This window comes from Hyaena hyaena, unplaced genomic scaffold (genome assembly GCF_003009895.1).
Source record: "Hyaena hyaena isolate Hyena2069 unplaced genomic scaffold, ASM300989v1 scaffold_25, whole genome shotgun sequence".
Lineage (NCBI taxonomy): Eukaryota > Metazoa > Chordata > Mammalia > Carnivora > Hyaenidae > Hyaena > Hyaena hyaena.
This window is the reverse complement of record NW_024080657.1, coordinates 2,411,878-2,431,186: the sequence shown is the minus strand read 5'-3', so window position 1 is coordinate 2,431,186 and position 19,309 is coordinate 2,411,878. Positions and strand designations below refer to the sequence as shown.

The window sequence follows — 19,309 nt, the reverse complement described above, 5'->3', positions numbered from 1 at the left end:
GAAGAAGACGGACAGAAATCACTGACAAGCCTTGAGGAAAGAAAGCAATGACTTCTGTACACAGCAAGCAATGGCCCAGCGGTGCTCCCTAAGAGCATCAGGAGACAGAGCTGGGTGTGCCCCCTTCAGTTCAAAACTATGTCATCACCACACAGTTCAGCACTCCGGGATCTCAACCAAGCACTTCTATGAGCGCTTGAAAAGCTCCTGGCGATGGAGGGGAACATTGGAATGTAAGCTTCACTTCTGGATTTTCTAAGTCTAAAATGTGCCTGACCCATAACAGGCACACCATTTTCTGATGAGTGAATAAGTTATTACCTACAGCCACTTCTGTGTTGCTTATCCTTTTAAAATCTTTTTAAATACAAATTCACATGAATTCAGAATGTGAATTCATAGGGCTCACAGTCCCTTTGAAGCTAATGTCTGCTAGAGAAGAACCTACAGACCCAATGGAATATTCTCACAGGTCACTAAAACTGATGAGGTATGGAGGCAATTGCCTCAGAAATGAGCACCTGCTACTGTTGTACTAATAAAGAAGGCAACTTGACCTAAGATGGGGGTTCCAATGGTTCCCAAGGTACCCTAGAAAAGTCTGATAACTCTTTAGTCCACAGGACCATTTTTTCCCAAGAGAATAAAACAGATCAAGATATTAGGGCTAGAGTTGAACACAGAAGTCCAGGCCCCAGCCCCTTACCCATGCTTTCCAAAGCAGACTACTTGAGAATTTCAAGAGTAGTAGGAAACTCACTGCATAAGTGAGTGGTGAGTTGGCCTCCAGACCTCCTACGTAAAACCCAACTAACTAATATTACTGAAATAAATCTTGAGGACAAGTTTCTACATTATGACTCATGTCACGAAGAACTAATAAAACATTAGTAAATCAATGTAGGGAATCTCAGAGCTTCCCTCAGATTTCCTCAAGAAATCCAGAAAATAAAGTGAGTGGCCTTAGCACTCCCACCTCAACCTTAGAAGATTCTCAGATTGTGGGCCACTTACCTTAAGAGTTGCAAACAAATGACATTACTAAGTTTTTCCTAAAGAAGTCAGACCTAGAGCAAAATGAGACATTCACCTAGGAAAAGCTAACAGTCCCCAAGAGCAGGGAGATGTCCATGTTTAGGTGGAAGTGAATCCAGTTCATGTGAACTCATGAGGCTCAAGTGTGTGTCTGACACTCTAGCCACTTGAACAATAAGAAACTATATAATAGCCACACAAATTTCTTCTGACCAAAGAAGAAAAAAATCCCAAAAGAAGAATAAAAATAGCAGTAGAGCTAACACTCTTCCAACTTAGTGATAGTACTTTAGGCTTCCCAAGTGGTAACAGGCCCACCGACCAGTTCCAGTTACACACCCAGTGGTTCAAAAGGAGACATCTGCTCTGTAGATATTGTAGCCTCACTAAGAGGGCCAAAACACAGGAGCAGTGTCCAGGTTTTAAAGCTAAGAGAAATAAGGCCATCTTTACTAAAAACTAAACAGAAAAATCTAAACACCAGAGATTATCTTTTCCCCCTCAATACTTTCAAAAACAACTTATGATCTTCAGAAAAACTGTTCTTAGAACAGGGGTTGGTGAACTATATATCTGGTCTGCCATCTGTTTTTTGTTAATAAAGTTTTACTGGAACACCGCCATGCTCATTCATTTATAGATCATCTACGGCTGCTTTCTCTACATCAGCAGAATTGACTAGTTACAACAGATACCATATAGCCCACAAAGCCTAAAATATTTATTATCTGGCTCTTTATCAAAAAAAAAGTTTGCCAACCACTACTTTAGAAGAATATTACATTTTTAAACTACAATATATTTGAGCAATGAAAACCCTAATCAATTTTAAAAGATGGTTCACTGTTCATTCAATTATGCAAACAAAAAAGAGATCAAACTGATAGGCAAAAAGAAAAAGGTCACCCTCACTCTGACTTATCTCTAGCAAAGAGGTAAAAACAGTTCTTCTATCCTGAATATCACTTTTTATAAAAACAACTAAGTAAACTTGATGACAATTTTGTGATATGAATTGAAAAAACCTGATACTTCCAATAAAGAAAAATGAGATCAGGGGACCTGGGTGGTGCAGTCAGTTAAGTGTCTGACTCTTGAGCTTGGCTCAGGTCATGATTTCACAGTTTGTGAGTTTGAGCCCTGCATCAGGCTCTACACTGATGGTGTGAAACCTGCTTTGGATTCTGCCTCTCCCTCTCCCTGCCCCTCCCCATCTTGTGCGCTCTCTCTCTCTCTCAAAATAAATAAATAATGAAAAAAAAGAAAGATGAGATCATAACTTCCAATATTTAGCACTGAAAATATTCGGCTCCCTAAGATACGCTGGCCAGGAGAACTCTAGTACTCAGTTCAGAATCCTCTGAGAAATATTCACACTCTTGAAAAAACAAGTTAATTACCAAACAGTAAAACGAACAAGGTACTCAGGTTCTCAAAAGGGAAAAAAAGAAAAAGCCCAATTAACTCAAATGCCACTGATATTTTTCATCAATACAAATGAATTGAGCACTGAGGGGTTGTAAGAATACAAATAGGAAAGAAACTGACAATATTACTCATGAGACTATCCCATGCCCAAAGAAAAAGCCCAGTAAATTAGTCTCCTACATGGAACGACAAGAAAGCACTAAATATTATACTATTTTAGAAGAACCTGCTTAGAAGGGCACCTGGGTGGCTCAGTCGGTTAAGCGTCTGACTCTTGATTTTGGCTCAGGTCATGATTTCACAGTTCATGGGATCAAACCCCGCATCGGGTTCCTCACTGACAGCACAAAGCCTGCTTAGGATTCTCCCTCTTCCTCTCTCTTCCTCTCTCTCTGCCCCTCTCTTCACTCACACAATCTCAAAATAAACTTTAAAAAAAAAAAAAGAAGAACCTGCTTAGACACAAAGAATACACTAATCACTGTCAACCACCTCCTGTTAGCACTTCTATTTGAAATCAATAAATCAAGAAACAAGCATTCAATTCACACCTAAGGTAATATCAGTACCGCACCAGGTACTGTGAAAGCTCAAAACATATATACAACCTAGATTCTGCCTTCAAGTTGGTTAGACAGGGAAATGAGACATACACATTTTAAGGGCAATAAAACAGTGAAGAGATAAGAGCGACACAGGAAGTACCACACAGATTGAGAAAAGGTACGATCACTACAGGCCTGGATGGTCAAGTAAGATTTCCCTTTACAAGGCAGAATTTAAAATGAACCAACAAGAGTAAGATGTAGACAACTAAGAGAGAGAGAAAAAGGGAAGGAAAAAAAAGGGTAGGTGAAGATGGGGAAGATTATTAAGGAGTCTTTTTTTTTTAACATTTATTTATTTTTGTAGGAGAGAGAGACAGAGGGTGAGCAGGAAAAAAGCAGAGACAGAAAGGGAGACACAGAATCCAAAGCAGGTTCCAGGTTCTGAGCTGGGTTCCAGCACAGAGCCCGACGCGGGGCTTGAACTCACAAACCGAGAGATCGTGCCCTGAGCTGAAGTCCAATGTTTGACCGAGCCACCCAGGTGCCCCTAATAAGGATTCTTAAGGGAATGTTTAATTTATGAGTCTGATCAATGAGCAGGGCTCATGCAGAATTAGCACCAGCTAATCTGGCTAGGAGCCAGATTATAGCCAGCATTTCACATAAAGCAAGGAGTTATTCTTGATCCTACACATCAGAGATCTTAATGGGGATTTTTTCCCCCAAATTTTGCAAAGTGATCTTCCCTCTAACACTCTGTAAAAAAGAAAAATTTTTAAGTAAATTCTACAACACACATGGAGCTCAAACTCATGACCCTGCAATCAAGAGTGGCATGCTCTATCAACTGAGCCAGCAGGCATCCCAAAGTAATCTTCTCCCTAAATTTAAAAAGCTAAAATTTGTAGAGTGGTTTCTGGATGATTCAAAGTCCCTCACCACCTGATAGTAAAAAAGCTGTAATGAGAACTTTTCCAAAAGGAAGCAAGCCCCTATGCCTCTTTTGAATACATAAAAAATATGGGCGCCTGGGTAGCTCAGTCGGTTAAGCAGCTGACTTCAGCTCAGGTCATGATCTCACGGTTTCTGAGTTCGAGCCCTGCATCGGGCTATGTGCTGACAGCTCAGAGCCTGAAGCCTGCTTTCAATTCTGTGTCTTCCTCTCTCTCTCTGCTCCTCCCCTGCTCATGCTCTCTCAAAAATAAATAAATGTTAAAGATCAGATTTTTTTAAAAAATCTGTTTAAGAAAACAGATTTTTCTTAAAGGAAATCCTTAAAAGTAGATAAGAAACTACTTAATGCTTTCTTCTCCATTATTTTCTATATTTCCCAAACTCTTTACAATGACATATAATCTTTTAGATTTGGGGGGAAAAAGCGTTAAACCCAAATAAGGCATGTATCCCATATTATAGTATTTAAGGTCATTGTCTCAGAAAGTAGGGGAAAAAAATCAGTAACAAACTGTTAAGATCATCTTTTGGCCAACTACGAATTTCCCCATAATAATTTCAAGTCTGCTTACTTTGGTGTCTTCAGTCTCTCATGGGAAAGGTTCATTTGAAGGTAGAAGGCTTAGTTGCCTTTAGCTTAAGTGGAGAAAAGAATTATGATAGGCAAAGGTATGTCTTTTGAATAGAAGGGAAAGGGGTCACAATATTTTAATATCTAAACACTATCAGATCTTAGAAAACCAAAAGCTTTTAAAATGAACACACACTTGATAAAAAACATTATATAAGCCTATCTCTCTTATCATTCATATTAATACATTCTCTAATTGAATAGTAACGAAAGTTACTTTTCAAAGGACTAACAATGAAATCAGCTCCTATAATAGAAAAAAGTAACTTTTACGAATATTTTATTAGGATCCTGGTAAGAGGCCAGATAGATGGTAATAACTTACCTTGGTACAAAAAGATTTTGCAGGTGTTTTAGTATACTTTGAACATATAGATTAGGCTCTTTAATAACTGGCAATGGGATAGAATCTTTCGGCAACACTAAAGCCATAATCCAGTCTGTATATACATCAACACAATATTTTACAGTATCTCCATCCAACGGAAGGGTCAATCCATAGCAAATTACTTCCATGGTCCATTTCACCTAAACAAAAGAAAATATACATATAGGATTATCACACATCCCTGCTATATCTCAGCAGGCTGATGTAAAATGTTTACCTAGGGGCGTCTTGGTGGCTCAGTCAGTTGAGCTTCCGACTCCAGCTCAGGTCATGATCTCACAGTCTGTGGGTTCGAGCCCCACACTGGGTTCTGTGCTGACAGCTCAGAGCCTGGAGCCTGCTTCAGATTCTGTGTCTCCCTCTCTCTCTGCCCCTCCCCCACTCATGCTCAGTCTCTCTCTGTCTCAAAAATAAATTCAGGAAAAAAAATGTTTACCTCTTTTATTACAAAAAAACTCTCAACGGACAGTATATTTTCTCAACTATATACCTGATTTATTCTTGAGAATGCACTTTCCATGGATAAAACATACTCAGACAACATTTCCTAAGCAAAATATTTAAGAAAAAAATAAATTACTTCTGTCTAAATATCACTTCCATGTTGGCTTTACCCATTAGACATTATTATTATTTGCTCTATTAAATAAAAAGCAAATACGGGTCATCTTGATTTTACAGAGACTGGGACACAGAAATAGAAAATTTTAGCTACTTTTCTCCTTTTAATTTATATAGAGGTATGTATGTTATTTAGTAAATTGTATACATAAATTCAATTATATTACATTTCCAGATCATGTAGTATTAACAATAGGAAGGAAGATGAACTGTTCAACTCTTATTCTGTGACTATTTTTTTCTGTCAAAGAAAATAATTAACATGGAAAGGTAAGAACAAATATAAGTGAGAAAGGACTAAAGCTGGGTAAGATTTTTTAAAAAATTTTTTCTTAATGTTTATGGACTAGCATGTCCAAGTGCTAGTGGGGGAGGGGCAGAGAGAAAAGGGGACAGAGGATCTGGAGCAGGCTCTGTGCTGACAGCCGAGAGATCTATGGGGGTGCCCGAACCCACAAACCATGAGATCATGACCTAAGCCAAGGTTGGATGCTTAACTGACTAAGTCACCCAGGTGCCCCAGATCTTTTTTTCCTCTTGAGAGAGCATGCATGTGCACAAGCAGGGGGTGGGGAAGAGGACAGACTGAGGGGTGGGAGAGAATCCCAAGCAGGCTCCACGCTTACACCCAGTTGGGGGGGTGGACCATAGGAGTGGTGGTGGTCGATCCCACAAACTGTGAGATCATGACCTGAGCCAAGATCAAGAGTCAGATGCTCAACCAACTGAGCCGCCCAGGCACCCCAAGCTAGGTAGGATCTTAACAAGGCACTTAGCTGCGCTAAATGATTTCCAGCCTCTTGACCTATCTGAATCACATCATAAGAGCTGAGAGAACCTGCCCATGAAGAAGAATATGATGTGGCAAGAAAGGAAAAATAGCACAATTTGCAAAAGAAGGTAAAATGATATTCCAGATACTGTAGAGACTAGAAAGTTTCAGGGAATCCCACACTAAACTCCGGGACAAATTACTAAACAGATGATCAGTGAGCACTTATAAAAAGGAAACATGATCACTGGGAACCAACCTACTCTATCAGAACAAGCCATGCCAGACGAGCATCATTCCTTTATTAACAAGGTTACTATGAAGGCAGCAGGCAATGGTAGAATCTTGGCAGTTTACAAAGCACTTTCATAAACAGCATCTAACCATCAAAATAACCCTGTGTGAGAAGATAAATTATTCTCACTTTATAGATAAGAAAACTAATACTTAGCAAGATTAAGCAGTTTGGCCCAAGTCACCGGTTTGGAAATGGTAGAACTGAAAACTTGAGCCCTAGTCTTCCAGTTACACATCTAAAGCTCTCACCATACCATTAACACCCTTCTCTGGCTCAGGGAGATCTAGGCTTTAGCAAGAAATGTGGTCAGAGGCAGGTCCTTGTGGACAAGATGGAGACACATGACCCATATGGAAAGCAGAATGGCTGGATTATATAAGCGAGTGAAATACAAGATGAGGGAATAACAGTGGGTTAATGTATCAAGATCATTTAGGAAGAAGGTGCCCAGCAGCACACCAAAGGCCCTACTGAGATTTTAACTTAGGAAAAGAGAGAAAAACAGATTATATGATGACCATCTGTAAGCTAAAAAATTCACAAAGCTAAAATAGATAGCTAACTTGTTAGATAGAAATTCAGAATTCCCAAAGACTTCAAGTTGAATCTAACAAGATTAAACACAGGTACTGAAAATTCTAAGCTCAAAAACAATGACAAAGTCGAAGGTTAAATATATACACAGCACTAGAATATACTTTATACAATATAATCTACAAGAGCAATAAGCAGTAAAGACTGCGACAGCACACTGAAGCTGCGACAAACACAGGAGGGTGGGAGGAATGGAAGCACGCATGGGAAGGGAATTTAAAAGGGTCTGCAAGTCCCCAATTGTCAGATGAAAGATAAAGAAGAAAACATCTTAGGTGTCACACTCATAATAGTTTAATTGTAAAATTCTAGAGGACACTGGATTCAAGGACTGTTCTGTCATGTCTTTTAGAAGGCAGGAAAAGAGAACAAACAAGGGAGGCACCAGACACCTCTATCCACTCATGTGCCATCTCTTCCCAGGAGAAGATTCCAGACCCACCAAGAGGAGAGTACACCAGGGCAAGTGCCAGTCCTCAGGGGTTAGTCTCTGCCAAGGTCCTTTGAAGAGAGAAAAACACTCCTCAAACTGAAGAGCTTCACCCTCCAGCAACCCACAGCCTATAGAGGGTAAATAAAATGCCTTCAGAGTTATAAATCTTTAGTCTTATATCTAGACTAGTTTTATAGTTTTTCTCCTTCATTAGAAAGAAAGCAAAAAATAAGAGGGAGAAGAAGGGGTCTGAGAAAGAAGTTAACCCAAAGCCTAAAGGTTGTATGAACTTCCTCAAGCACAAAGTTCTAATCCCATATCTTAGCCAGACCTCATACTAGCAAGTTCTTGTACCCCTCCATTTTCAGGGTCCCTTCCTGACCTCTCCGTCAAAACTTCACTTCAACCCAATCTCCTGAATCCAAGAACAGAGGACCAGCTCCAGGCCAAGCTACTTCCAGAACGCTTACCTTTAGGGACAGCAAACACAACCCTAATTCCAAATGCCTGGGCTCACAACCATACAGGCTTAGCTGCTCTGTAGCACTCTTAAACCTGAGAGTCAGGTAAGGGCAGGCAGACATGGAGATACAGGAGGACCTCAGGTTCAGCATGTATGTGTAGCCTGAAAACTTGACAGAAGACAGGCCTTCAGTTAGAGGCCATCTGGGGGCAATAATGAAGACCTTCCAAACACACCTCTGAACAGAAATCTGGAGACTGTCCCCAGAGCTTAGGGGAAGGGGCCTGATACTCAAGTCTCTGTCTCGGGCCCACAGCTCAAGTGGAGAATTGGGTGTGGCTAGTAAGGAGCCAGCAGCACAATGATACAACATACTCCTTATGACCCCCACAAACTCTCAGTCACCCCAACCTTCAGCCCAAACAAAGGTCAAAAGTTAAGAAAGATGTACTACATTAGACAGAAATCCACTAAAAAGATGTTAAATAAATTCTTCAGTAACAAGATTATGTTTTCACACAGTAAAATGAAATGAAGAAAACACTTACTTCTTTGTCAGTTTTTAACAAACTCTCACTACCAGCCACTGAAGGGGTACCTAAGGCCTGCCCGAGAGGATGGACCACTGCATTTGCCACCTCTCGTCCAACGCTCTCTGGATAGCTGTGCAGCACACTGGTGTGGCCCTGATCATTCTGAATCACCAAATGCAGTGACCTCCACTCAGAGTACATCGTGCCGCTAAAGGACTATCCAAATGGCACCTGAAAAGACAAAACAGAATTACTGTTAAACATGGTTGCAAATTAATAAAAATAAGTAAAACATAGATTTATCCTACATGGTAAGATGAAGCAGCTCCAAACATAATGCCAAAAAGACAGAGAAAATACGCATCTAAATGTTTTGAGAATGTCCTAAAATAGCCTCTCAGCGAGGTCAGGTAGGAAGGTGGACCATGGGAAGCAGCTGTCTAAGCACCTCCCCAAAAGAGCCTCAGAAGCCCGGGAGCAGAACTGGGACAGACGCCACCGTGCAGAGGATAAAATGATCTGATTTGGTACACTCCTAACATGAGGGAGCCCTCCTCATTCTATGTTCCAGGACAGAAAAAGATAGAAGAATGAAGCACCCTAAGTAGGAAAAGAAGACAAAGAGTTTACTCCTAGATCCAGATTTTTCAGTCAATTTCCAATTTCCAATTTCCAACAATTTTCTATCATGCTAGAAACATACCCCTGCAATTTCCCACCAATGTCTTCAAATCACACATAAAGTTTGTCAAGAATATTTCATTCCCTGTAGTGGTGACATACAAATTTCTGGTAACCTGGAAGTCAGTGTTCTTCAGAAAACATATTAAGAGCTCCACATAATGAGCGCTTATCACACGCTACTCACGTAACCATCAAAACAACTCACTGAATATTAAGGAATGTTATCTCTATTTCACAGACAGAAAAGCTGAGACATAGAGAGACATTTACTTCTTACCTGAGGCTTCAGAGCTATACCACAGTGGAGCTAGGTTTGTTTCCACATCTGCTGGGTTCCAGGGACCATGCTCTTGACCATGGCATGTACCGCTTTCTCCCTATCCTATACATTCTCCATGGCATGTACTGCTTCTCCCTAGGCTGTATATTCCCCCTTGAAATGATCTATGTCTACCACAGAAATGAAAAACTTTAGTCATAGAAAACACACCTACATGAATGCAATGTAAATGTTTCCATCATAAACACCATACTCAGAATCAAGGATGGTTAGTTAGCCTTCTCCTAATCTCTAATTCATTTCTGTTAACTTCCATTTTCTACTTGTTCTGAAATCTGTATGCCCAGCCTGCAGAGTTTAAGCAAAATACATGGTTACACTTAATCTTTAAAAAGTTCTATCCCTTAAGCTCATTTGTCTTCACACTGGGAAAGACTAGCACTGTTAAATTTTATCTTAAGAAATCTCATTCCAGCTCAGCAAGTATCAGTACTTTTCAAAAGGATATGGCATTTGAGAATTATAGGCAAACTCCTTAGCATGAAGGTCCCAAACTACCTTTCCTTCTCCTTTCCGTACAGAGGAACCTACCACTCCCCCTTCCCCTCCTGTATAACCTCCCAACCCCAGACTTCTCAGCTTCTTTTGGAATCTGATGGACTCTGGACCCAGGTGCTTTTCAGTGACCCTATGAGATCTGATTCTTCCTCTGACCAAGAGGCCCTGAAAGGCAAGAGACAGACCAGCATCTAACAAGGTACCTATAATTTGAAGGAAGGCTGGATTCAACTATTAAGACTGCCTCAGTTTCCTCGGGTTTATAAGGGATTCTCCCAAGGATACTGTGGTGTTCTTCCTCCCTCCCCTAAAATAAGCACTCTCAAAACTGGAAGGGAGAAAAGGGAAAGCTCTGACAGGGAGACACCTCCATCACTTATTTTCCCACGCCACACATTTTTCTGACCTTTTTAAATCAACATGTATGTAAACACATACATATATGCAATTACATATACACACACTATACACAGTCTCTTACATAAACACACAAGAATATTAGACTACAGAGGTTTTGCTTTGTTTTAGTGTAGTTTGTTTGTTTTTACCTTTTTCATTTTATTTGGCTTCATTTCCTGTCCAAATGATTCACTTCCCTGGATAGACAATCCACATTAACAACCTAACATTTCCTCTTGTATTTGCTCTACCCTAACTCAATCATATCAAAAAAATTTATATACTTGCATAGATAGGGACTATACTTCTCTATATCTCTTTTTATTCCATTCAACAATGCCTCATGATTATCTTTCCAACTAATAATAAACTCTTTTTAGTGACTGTGTAACATTCCATGACATAGGTGTGGCATAACTTATTCAACCACTCTCCTAATAATGTGTATTTACTTCATTTCCCATTTTTTTTTGTCACCAGGAAATGATGAAATAAACATGTATGTTCATATAAACAGTGTCCTTTTAATTTCTATGGAACAAGTTCCCAAGAATGAACTTTTAGATCAAAGGGCACTTGTTTTTAATGTTAATAGGTCTTGCCAGATTGCTTCCCCAAAGAAGCTGTAACATCTAACTACATTAGGAATGGATAAGAGCCTTTCCCTGTTCTCACTCCCCACCTCCTGCCAAGAAGTACTTTCTTTTTCTTTCTTTTCCAATATGATAGGTATGAAGTAAGACTTCATTGTTCTAGTCACATATTTACATTTTATAGCTTCTAGGGTTTTTTTTTTTTTAATTTTAGAGAAAGAGTGAACAAGGGAGAGGGGTGCAGAGGGGGAGGGGGGGAGAGAGAGAGAGAGAGAGAGAGAGAGAGAGAGAGAGAGAGAGAATCTTTAGCAGTCTCCATGCTCAGCACAGAACCTGACGTGGGGCTCAATCCCACAACACTGTGATTGTGACCTAAGCCGAAATCAAGAGTTGTGTGCTCAACTGACTGAGCCACCCAGCCACCCCTATAGCTTCTAGTTTTAAATCTGGCTTAGGTGGTTTCTCCCACCCATCTCCAATATCAGTGTTTTTCAAACTGTGGGTCATGAAATAAATGTAATCGGTAATACTTTTGTTTTTAATTACATGGAATAAGATCTACAACAAAGGTATTGCACATAGTAAAGATAAGCAAAGTTCTATGAAACCTGTTTCACCATCTATAAATACTATTTTTTGGGTCACAGTGTAAAATACATTTATTATGGGTCTAGGTGCAAAAGTCTGAAAGCATACCCTGAAGTGTATATGTAGTCTCCTGGATTTCCCACAAGACAATTGCTTAGTTCTTCACACTTAAGTTTTATATTCATCTGGATCTTACTTATATAAGTGGTATAGGAAAGGTGCCATTTATTATCTTATAAATGTACAGTCAGTTGTGCTATCATCAACTATTAAAAATACACTCTTTTCTACTGAACCGAAATACTAACTTGTTCTATACTAAATCTTCACTTATATAGGATCTATTTAAGAATGTTTGTCTATGTGTCCATTCCTATGCCAATGTCACAATGATTTAAATGTGATGGCTTTATAGAATATTTTAATATCTAAAAAGGAAGCCCCCTCCACCTCAACTATTCTTTTCATTTGTTTTAATTTTTTAAATATTTTATTTATTTTTGAGAGAGAGAGGCAGTGTGAGCAGGGGAGGGTCAGGGAAAGAGGGAGACACGGAATCCGAAGACAGGCTCCAGGCTCTGAGCTGTCAGCATAGAGCCCAACGCGGCGCTCGAACTGTGAGATCATGACCTGAGCTGCAGTCGGACACTCAACCGACTGAGCTACCCAGGTGCCCCACCACTATTTGTTTTCAAAGCTTTATTGGGTATTCTCAGACCAAATTATTAAATATGTATTCTTCTATATAAAATTTAAGGTGATTTTATACAATCCAAAAAAAAATAAACGAAACCTTGTTAGGATTCTAATTGAAATTGCTTACTCCACCTCCCCAGCCTCATCTTCTGTGAACACTTTCCAACATGTACCCCTCCCCTCAACTAAGGCCACAAATGATGATCACTCAGCCCAACAAAGTTTCTTCATACCCTATGTTACTGTCTGCACTACCCCCACTATGCACGGCCAGGCCCCACCTCGATCCACCTTATGAAGTACTACTATTCCTTCGAGAAACAGCATAAATGTCCTCCCTTTGGTAAGCCTTTACTTTACTCCCCAAATCACCCCTCCTCCATGTGTCTATTACAGCTGTTAATACCAAGCTTCACATTAATTTATCTGTTACCCATGTAAAGATCTCTTCACCATGAGAGTGTCAACCTTGAGTGGAAACCTCACTTCTTAAATCTTTAAATAGTTCCTGGCATGCAGTAGACACAACAGGAATGTTTCAGAATGTTAAGGTTACCAGTGGGAAACAGGAAGATATTAGAAAGTTCCTTTTATTCCACTAAAGTATGTCCAAAATTTTGCATGCCATATAAAAAATAAAATTAGAAAATGTCCATTTCCTTTATTCTAATTATTAGGTTTTTTTAAAAAAAAGTAGTTGGATGGTTTCCAAATATTTACAGAATATTTAATTAATATTTAGCATACATTCCAGACAACACCCTATTGGAGGAAAAACATATCTTAAGACAAAAAAGAAAAAAGAAAGAAAGAAAGAAAAAGCAAGCTAGCTTTCATACACCACTGCACACACAGGAATCATGGGGTTGGGGGCGGGGGAGGGTGCAGATTCTGCATATGTCCAGACCCTATCACTAGAAACCGAAATTCTGTATAGATCTGGGTTGGGGCCTGGAAATATGCATTTTAAAGAAATAGCTGCTATCCTTCCCAATTCTGAAAAAAGACAGGAGTATCATTCCTCAAAAAAACACTACAAAAGACCAAGGCTATTAAGCTTTAAGGCTTAATAGTTCTTAAGTTCTTAAAAATAAATTTAACGTAAGAAATTTTAATTCTTTAAATGTATTTATATTTAAATGATTAAATGTAAGAAAATTAAATAAGTGCTTTCAAGAAACATGTAAAACAGAAAGGATACAATGGAAAAGTTAAACTTAACTACTAAAATGTACTGAATAGAAAAAACATGCTAAATTCTAACAAAATATACAAACAAAAAATTTTAAGACAAAGATGTACACTATAATTACAGGCAAATTAAATAAAACAATGAAGAGAAAATATATATTGGAAATAAACATGGAATTAAAAAAAAACAAAGTAAAGCAACAAAGATCCTGTATTGTAGCTATTAAACTAGCAAAACAAGTGATAAAACTCAATTTTGATTAGGACGTAAGGCCAACAAGACACACTCAAGAATTTAGGTCAATGGTTTTCAATACAAAAGAACTGCCCCCTAGAGGGCATTTTGGAAATATTAAGTCCACTTCTGGTTAACAAAATGATTGGGGTGTGCTATTGGTATTTATGGGCACAGTCAGGAAACCCAGACATTCTGCAATGCAGGAGACAGTTCTGCACAATGAACAATTATGCTACTTTTCACACAACTGTCAAACGCCTACCAGAAAATCATGCTGTCCTTAACTATCTAAGCCTAAAAGTGTATATAAAAATGCAAAATATTTTGTGCTATTTTAATATACACTGAATTTTCCAGTAACGCAATTAATCATGTAAACTGAGAAAAAATGGAACCATATTGTGTTTAGAACCTTACCGTACCAAGAACTGTTAACAAAAGAGAAGAAAGAATTGTTAACCATTTCAGAAAAATCACATCACCAAAGGCTATGCCACTTGTGGTATCTGCTGCTATCAGCAGCACAATCACAACTACATACACATTATGTAGCCCTTATTTCAAAATGTCAAATAACAAGAAAAGATAGTCTCCTTAATAAATGGTGCTGAGAAAATTGGATAATCACACGAAAAAAAATGAAACAACCCCTATCTTACACCATTCACAAAAATTAACTCAGAATGGATTAAAGGCTTAATTGTAAGAAACGAAACTCTTAGGGGCACCTGGGTAGCTCAGTTAATTGGTTGAGCGTCCGACTTCGGCTCAGGTCATGATCTCACAGTTCGTGGGTTCAAACCGCGCATCATGCTCTCTGCTGACAGCTCAGAGCCTCGAGCCTGCTTCAGATTCTGTCTCTCTCTCTTTCTCTGCCCCTTCCCCGCTCATGCTCTATCTCTCTCTCTCTCAAAAATGAATAAAACATTTAAAAAACTTTTTTAAAGAAATGAAACTCCTAGAAGAAAACATAGGAAAAAGGCTCCTTGACGTGGGCCTTGGTAATGGATTTTTTAGTTCATCATACGTAACACACAAGCAACAAAATGAAAAGCAAGTGGGACCAAATCAAACTGAGAAGCTTCTGCACACAAAAGAAACATCAACAAAGCAAAAAGACAACCTACTAAATGGGAAAAAATTTTTGCAAATTATGTCTATGATAGGGGGTTAACATCCAAAACTTATAAAGAACTCATACAACCCAACAGCAAAAAACCCCCAAATAATCCAATTAAAAATGGGCAGGGGGCACCTGGGTGCTTCAGTCAGTTAAGCATCCAACTCTTGGCTTCAACTCGGGTCACGGTCTCCCGGTTTGTGAGTTTGAGCCCTGCATTGGGCTTCACGCTGACAGTGTGAAGCCTGCTTGGGATTCTCTCTCTTTCCCTCTCTCTCTGCCCCTCCCCTACTCACTCTCACTCTCAAAATAAATAAATAAACTTTGAAAAGAAAAAAAGAAAAATGGGGAAAGGATCTGAATAGACATTTTTCCAAAGAAGATCTATGAATGGAAAACAGGTATGAAAAGATATCCAAAATCATTAGTATTAGGGAAATGCAAACTGAAACCAAAATGAAATACCACCTCATGCCCATTGAAATGGCTATCATCAAAAAGACATAATAAATGCTGGCATGGATGTGAAAAAAAGGGGACCATTGTGCGCTGTTGGTAGGACTATAATAAACTGGTAGAGCCACCAAAGAAAACAGTATAAAGGTCCTCAAAAAATTAAAAAAGAACTACCATATGATCCAGCAATTTCACTTCTGGGAATATACCCAAAGGAAATAAAAATACTAACTGAGAAAGATATCTGCACTGCCATATTCACAGCAGTGTTAATACACAGGGAAACAACCTAAGCATCCACTGACGGATGAATGGATAAGAAAGCTGGGGTGTGTGTGTGTGAGATGGAATATTATTCAGCCGTAAAGAAACAAGAAAATTCTACCATTTGCAACAATATGGATGGACCCTGAAGGCATTATGCTAGGTGAAATAAGTCAGAGAAAGATGAATACTTTATGATCTCACTTATATGTGGAATCTTAAAAGACAAAACAAACAAACCATGAAAATCATAGGAAGAGATCAGATTTGTGGTTACCAGTGGGGGATTTGGGGGAGGGGGGACTGGAGGAAGGTAGTCAAAAGGTACAAACTTCCAGGTATAAGATAAACAAGCACTAGGGATGTAACGTACAACATCATGACTATAGTTAACACTGCTGTATGACATGCAGGAAAGTTGTTAAGAGAGTAGATCCTAAGAGTTTTCTCAACACAAGGAGAATTTTTTTTCTTTTTATTGTATCTATAGGAGATGATGTATGTTAACTAAACCTATTATGGTAAGCTGTAGGCAAGATATTGTAGAAGTTCAGAGGACAAAAGGTTACTTTTGATTCAAAGAAGGGCTGAGCTGGAAAACAACAGGGTAAGATCAGGGAAGAATGAACTGGATATTCCAGATGGCCAACAGACACATGAAAAGATGCTCAGCATCCCTCCTCATCAGGGAAATACAAATCAAAACCACACTGAGATACCACCTCACACCAGTCAGAGTGGCTAAAATGAGCAAATCAGAGAACTCTAGATGCTGGCGAGGATGTGGAGAAACGGGCACCCTCCTACACTGTTGGTGGGAATGTAAACTGGTACAGCCCCTCTGGAAAACAGTGTGGAGGTTCCTCAGGAAACTAACAATAGAACTCCCCTATGACCCAGCAATAGCACTGCTAGGAATTTACCCAAGGGATACAGAAATGCTGAGGCATAGGAGCACATGTACCCCAATGTTCATAGAGCACTCTCCACAATAGCTAAAACATGGAAAGAGCCTAAGTGTCCATCAACAGATGAATGGATCAAGAAGATGTGGTTTATCTATACCATGGAATACTACATGGCAATGAGAAACAACGAAATCTGGCCATGTGTAGCAACATGGATGGACCTTGAGGGTGTTATGCTGAGCGAAATAAGTCAGGGAGAGAAGGACAAATATCATATGTTTGCACGTACAGGAGGATTAGGAGGAACTTGATGGAGGAACAAGGGGGAGAAGAAGGGCGGAAATGGTGGGGGAAAGGGAAAGAGGCAAACCATGAGAGACTCTTGAATGCTGACAAAAACTGAGGACTGATGGATGTGGGGAGGAGGGGGTGGGCATGGAGGAGGACACTTGTGGGGATGAGCACTGAGTGTTATGTGGAAACTAATTTGACAATAAACTATTTGTAAAAAAAAAAAAAGAATGAACTGGATATTGAAGGAAGGTTACAATTTTAACAGATACGAAAATTAACTGAGTAAGAGTGAGAGCAAACAGAGGCAGATAGAAAAGAAAAATACGTAAAAGGAAAGGAGCTTGCTTCAAATAGCATGAAACAGCACCAGAAACTAAAAACCCAGAGTGGCAGGAGAAAAAAAAAAAGCTACATGTAGAAGGGATAAGATTTCAAAGATAAACAGTGACGAATTTTGAAAGAATATGAATGCTAGGATTGGAGATTTGTTTACTATTTATTTATTTATTGTATTATTATTTGCTTATTATTTTAGTGAAAACTGGGGGTGGAGAATGAGATACTGTTAACTTTATCACAGAAATGATACCACAGGAGCCGAGTTCCTATTAAAAAAATTTAGTGTAAGTGTCCAACACAAGCTGAAGGAACAACAGACAAGTAAACTCCAGGTGGCTAATATACTGAGTAGGGGGAGGGAGGAAGGATCAGGATGAGGCAGGGAGGACCAGGCACTGCAGTGAGAAATGAAGACATAACTGAAGTTAGATGATTAAGGGCTCTGACTGCTATGTTAAGGATCTTGTGTCTCCTCCCCAGACAGGTTTGGTGAGCTATTAAAGTGAGCTCCTAGCAGAGAAGTCTCTACCTCAATACTCCAGAAGTAAATATGACAGGAGGAAAGAGAAGATGACAGTGCTCTCCTGCAGATCACTTAATTTCTTCCAACTCTACATTTGTCCATTTTCTAGGTAATCTCTCTGGAGGTTTCTATTGTCAGGTGACTGTGTTCTAGTAACAGCGTATGATTTGTAGGTACTACCACAAAGTAACATGAAAGTTTCATCTAATTGATAAATTACCAAAGTGACCAATACATTAGTAGCAGCAGACACACTTAAGACCACAGCCAGACATTAACTATATCAACTGATTCTATCAATATTTATTACACACCTTCTATACACCATGCAGAGGGAATAATAATAAGATCCCTGTTCCCAAGAAGCTTCAAGTCTAATTACAGAGATCAATTTTTAAAAACTTCATAAAGTAAATCCAGGCATCAGTTATTTCATGAAAGAAACATTTATGAAACGTGCTACATGTCAGGTATTGTCCTAGGTATACGGTATGCAGATACACACAGGACCCAATGGCTGCCCAAGAGGTTTCATACTGAGGAAGACAGAAGATGGGGCGCCTGGGTGGCTCAGTCGGTTAAGTGTCCGACTTCGGCTCAGGACATGATCTCACAGTTCATGGGTTCAACCCCATGTCAGGCTCTGTGCTGACAGCTCAGAGCCTGGAGCCTGCTTCAGATTCTGTGTCTCTGTCTCTCTCTGACCCTCCCCTGCTCACACTGTCTCTCTCTCTCTCAGAAATAAATATAACATTAAAAAAAAATTTTTTTTAAAGACAGAAGTAATCTAGGACAATACCAGCATACTGTAGTATTCAACATGAATAACTGATGTGATGGGTTAGGAGGCCAGCATCATACAAGGAAAAAAACAATGAGAGATCTTGCTTGATAACAGTGTACCTTTGTAAAACTGATCATTTTAAAAGTTTTCACATGTTATTTCATTTTATTCCAATAACAAGCATAGAAAGTTAAGTAAGACAGATGTACTGGATACTAGGTAAGGAAACAAACAAGGCTAGAGCTTGCTCAGAGTCACATCAAGTGACAGTAGAGCTGAGATAAGAAACTCCTCTTGCTCTCAAGTCCAATGCTTGTCCCTTTTGTTTTGTCTGACTCCACACCTCACCATAATGACCTTGGACAAGCCACCTGGCATTTCTCTGTCATAGTTTCCTCGTCTGCAAAGCAGGGAAAACACCTGCAGTACCTGCCTAAAGTAACTCGGGAAGAATCAAAGAAAGCGATAGAAGTCAACATACTTTGAGATGTACAAAGGCAAGGTACACATTATCAGGCATGCTTTGTTTCTCTTAGGAAAAACAGGGTACAGGGTGCCAAAACACTGAGTAAATAAACGAACCATGCTAGATTTTAAGGCACACAGTACTCTCAAGGTCATCCATACAACTTTATGATGAATAAAGACAGAAGGATTATAGTTCACATTTCTGTTGTAGTCCCATTGACCCTAAAA

General features: G+C 39.3%; 1 protein-coding gene across 3 annotated transcripts in view; it reads right to left on the bottom strand.

Annotated features, from left to right (window-relative positions):
- Positions 1-19,309, bottom strand: part of RALGAPB (Ral GTPase activating protein non-catalytic subunit beta) — an 88,970-nt gene that overhangs the window by 64,950 nt on the left and 4,711 nt on the right. For all 3 annotated transcript variants that reach the window (XM_039227060.1, XM_039227062.1, XM_039227061.1), the window contains exons 2-3: positions 8,714-8,929; positions 4,922-5,124 (exon numbers count right to left, since the gene is read on the bottom strand). In XM_039227060.1, the coding sequence (XP_039082991.1) occupies positions 4,922-5,124; positions 8,714-8,899 (389 nt within the window). In that variant the 5' untranslated portion in view covers positions 8,900-8,929. The remainder of the gene's footprint in view (positions 1-4,921; positions 5,125-8,713; positions 8,930-19,309) is intronic.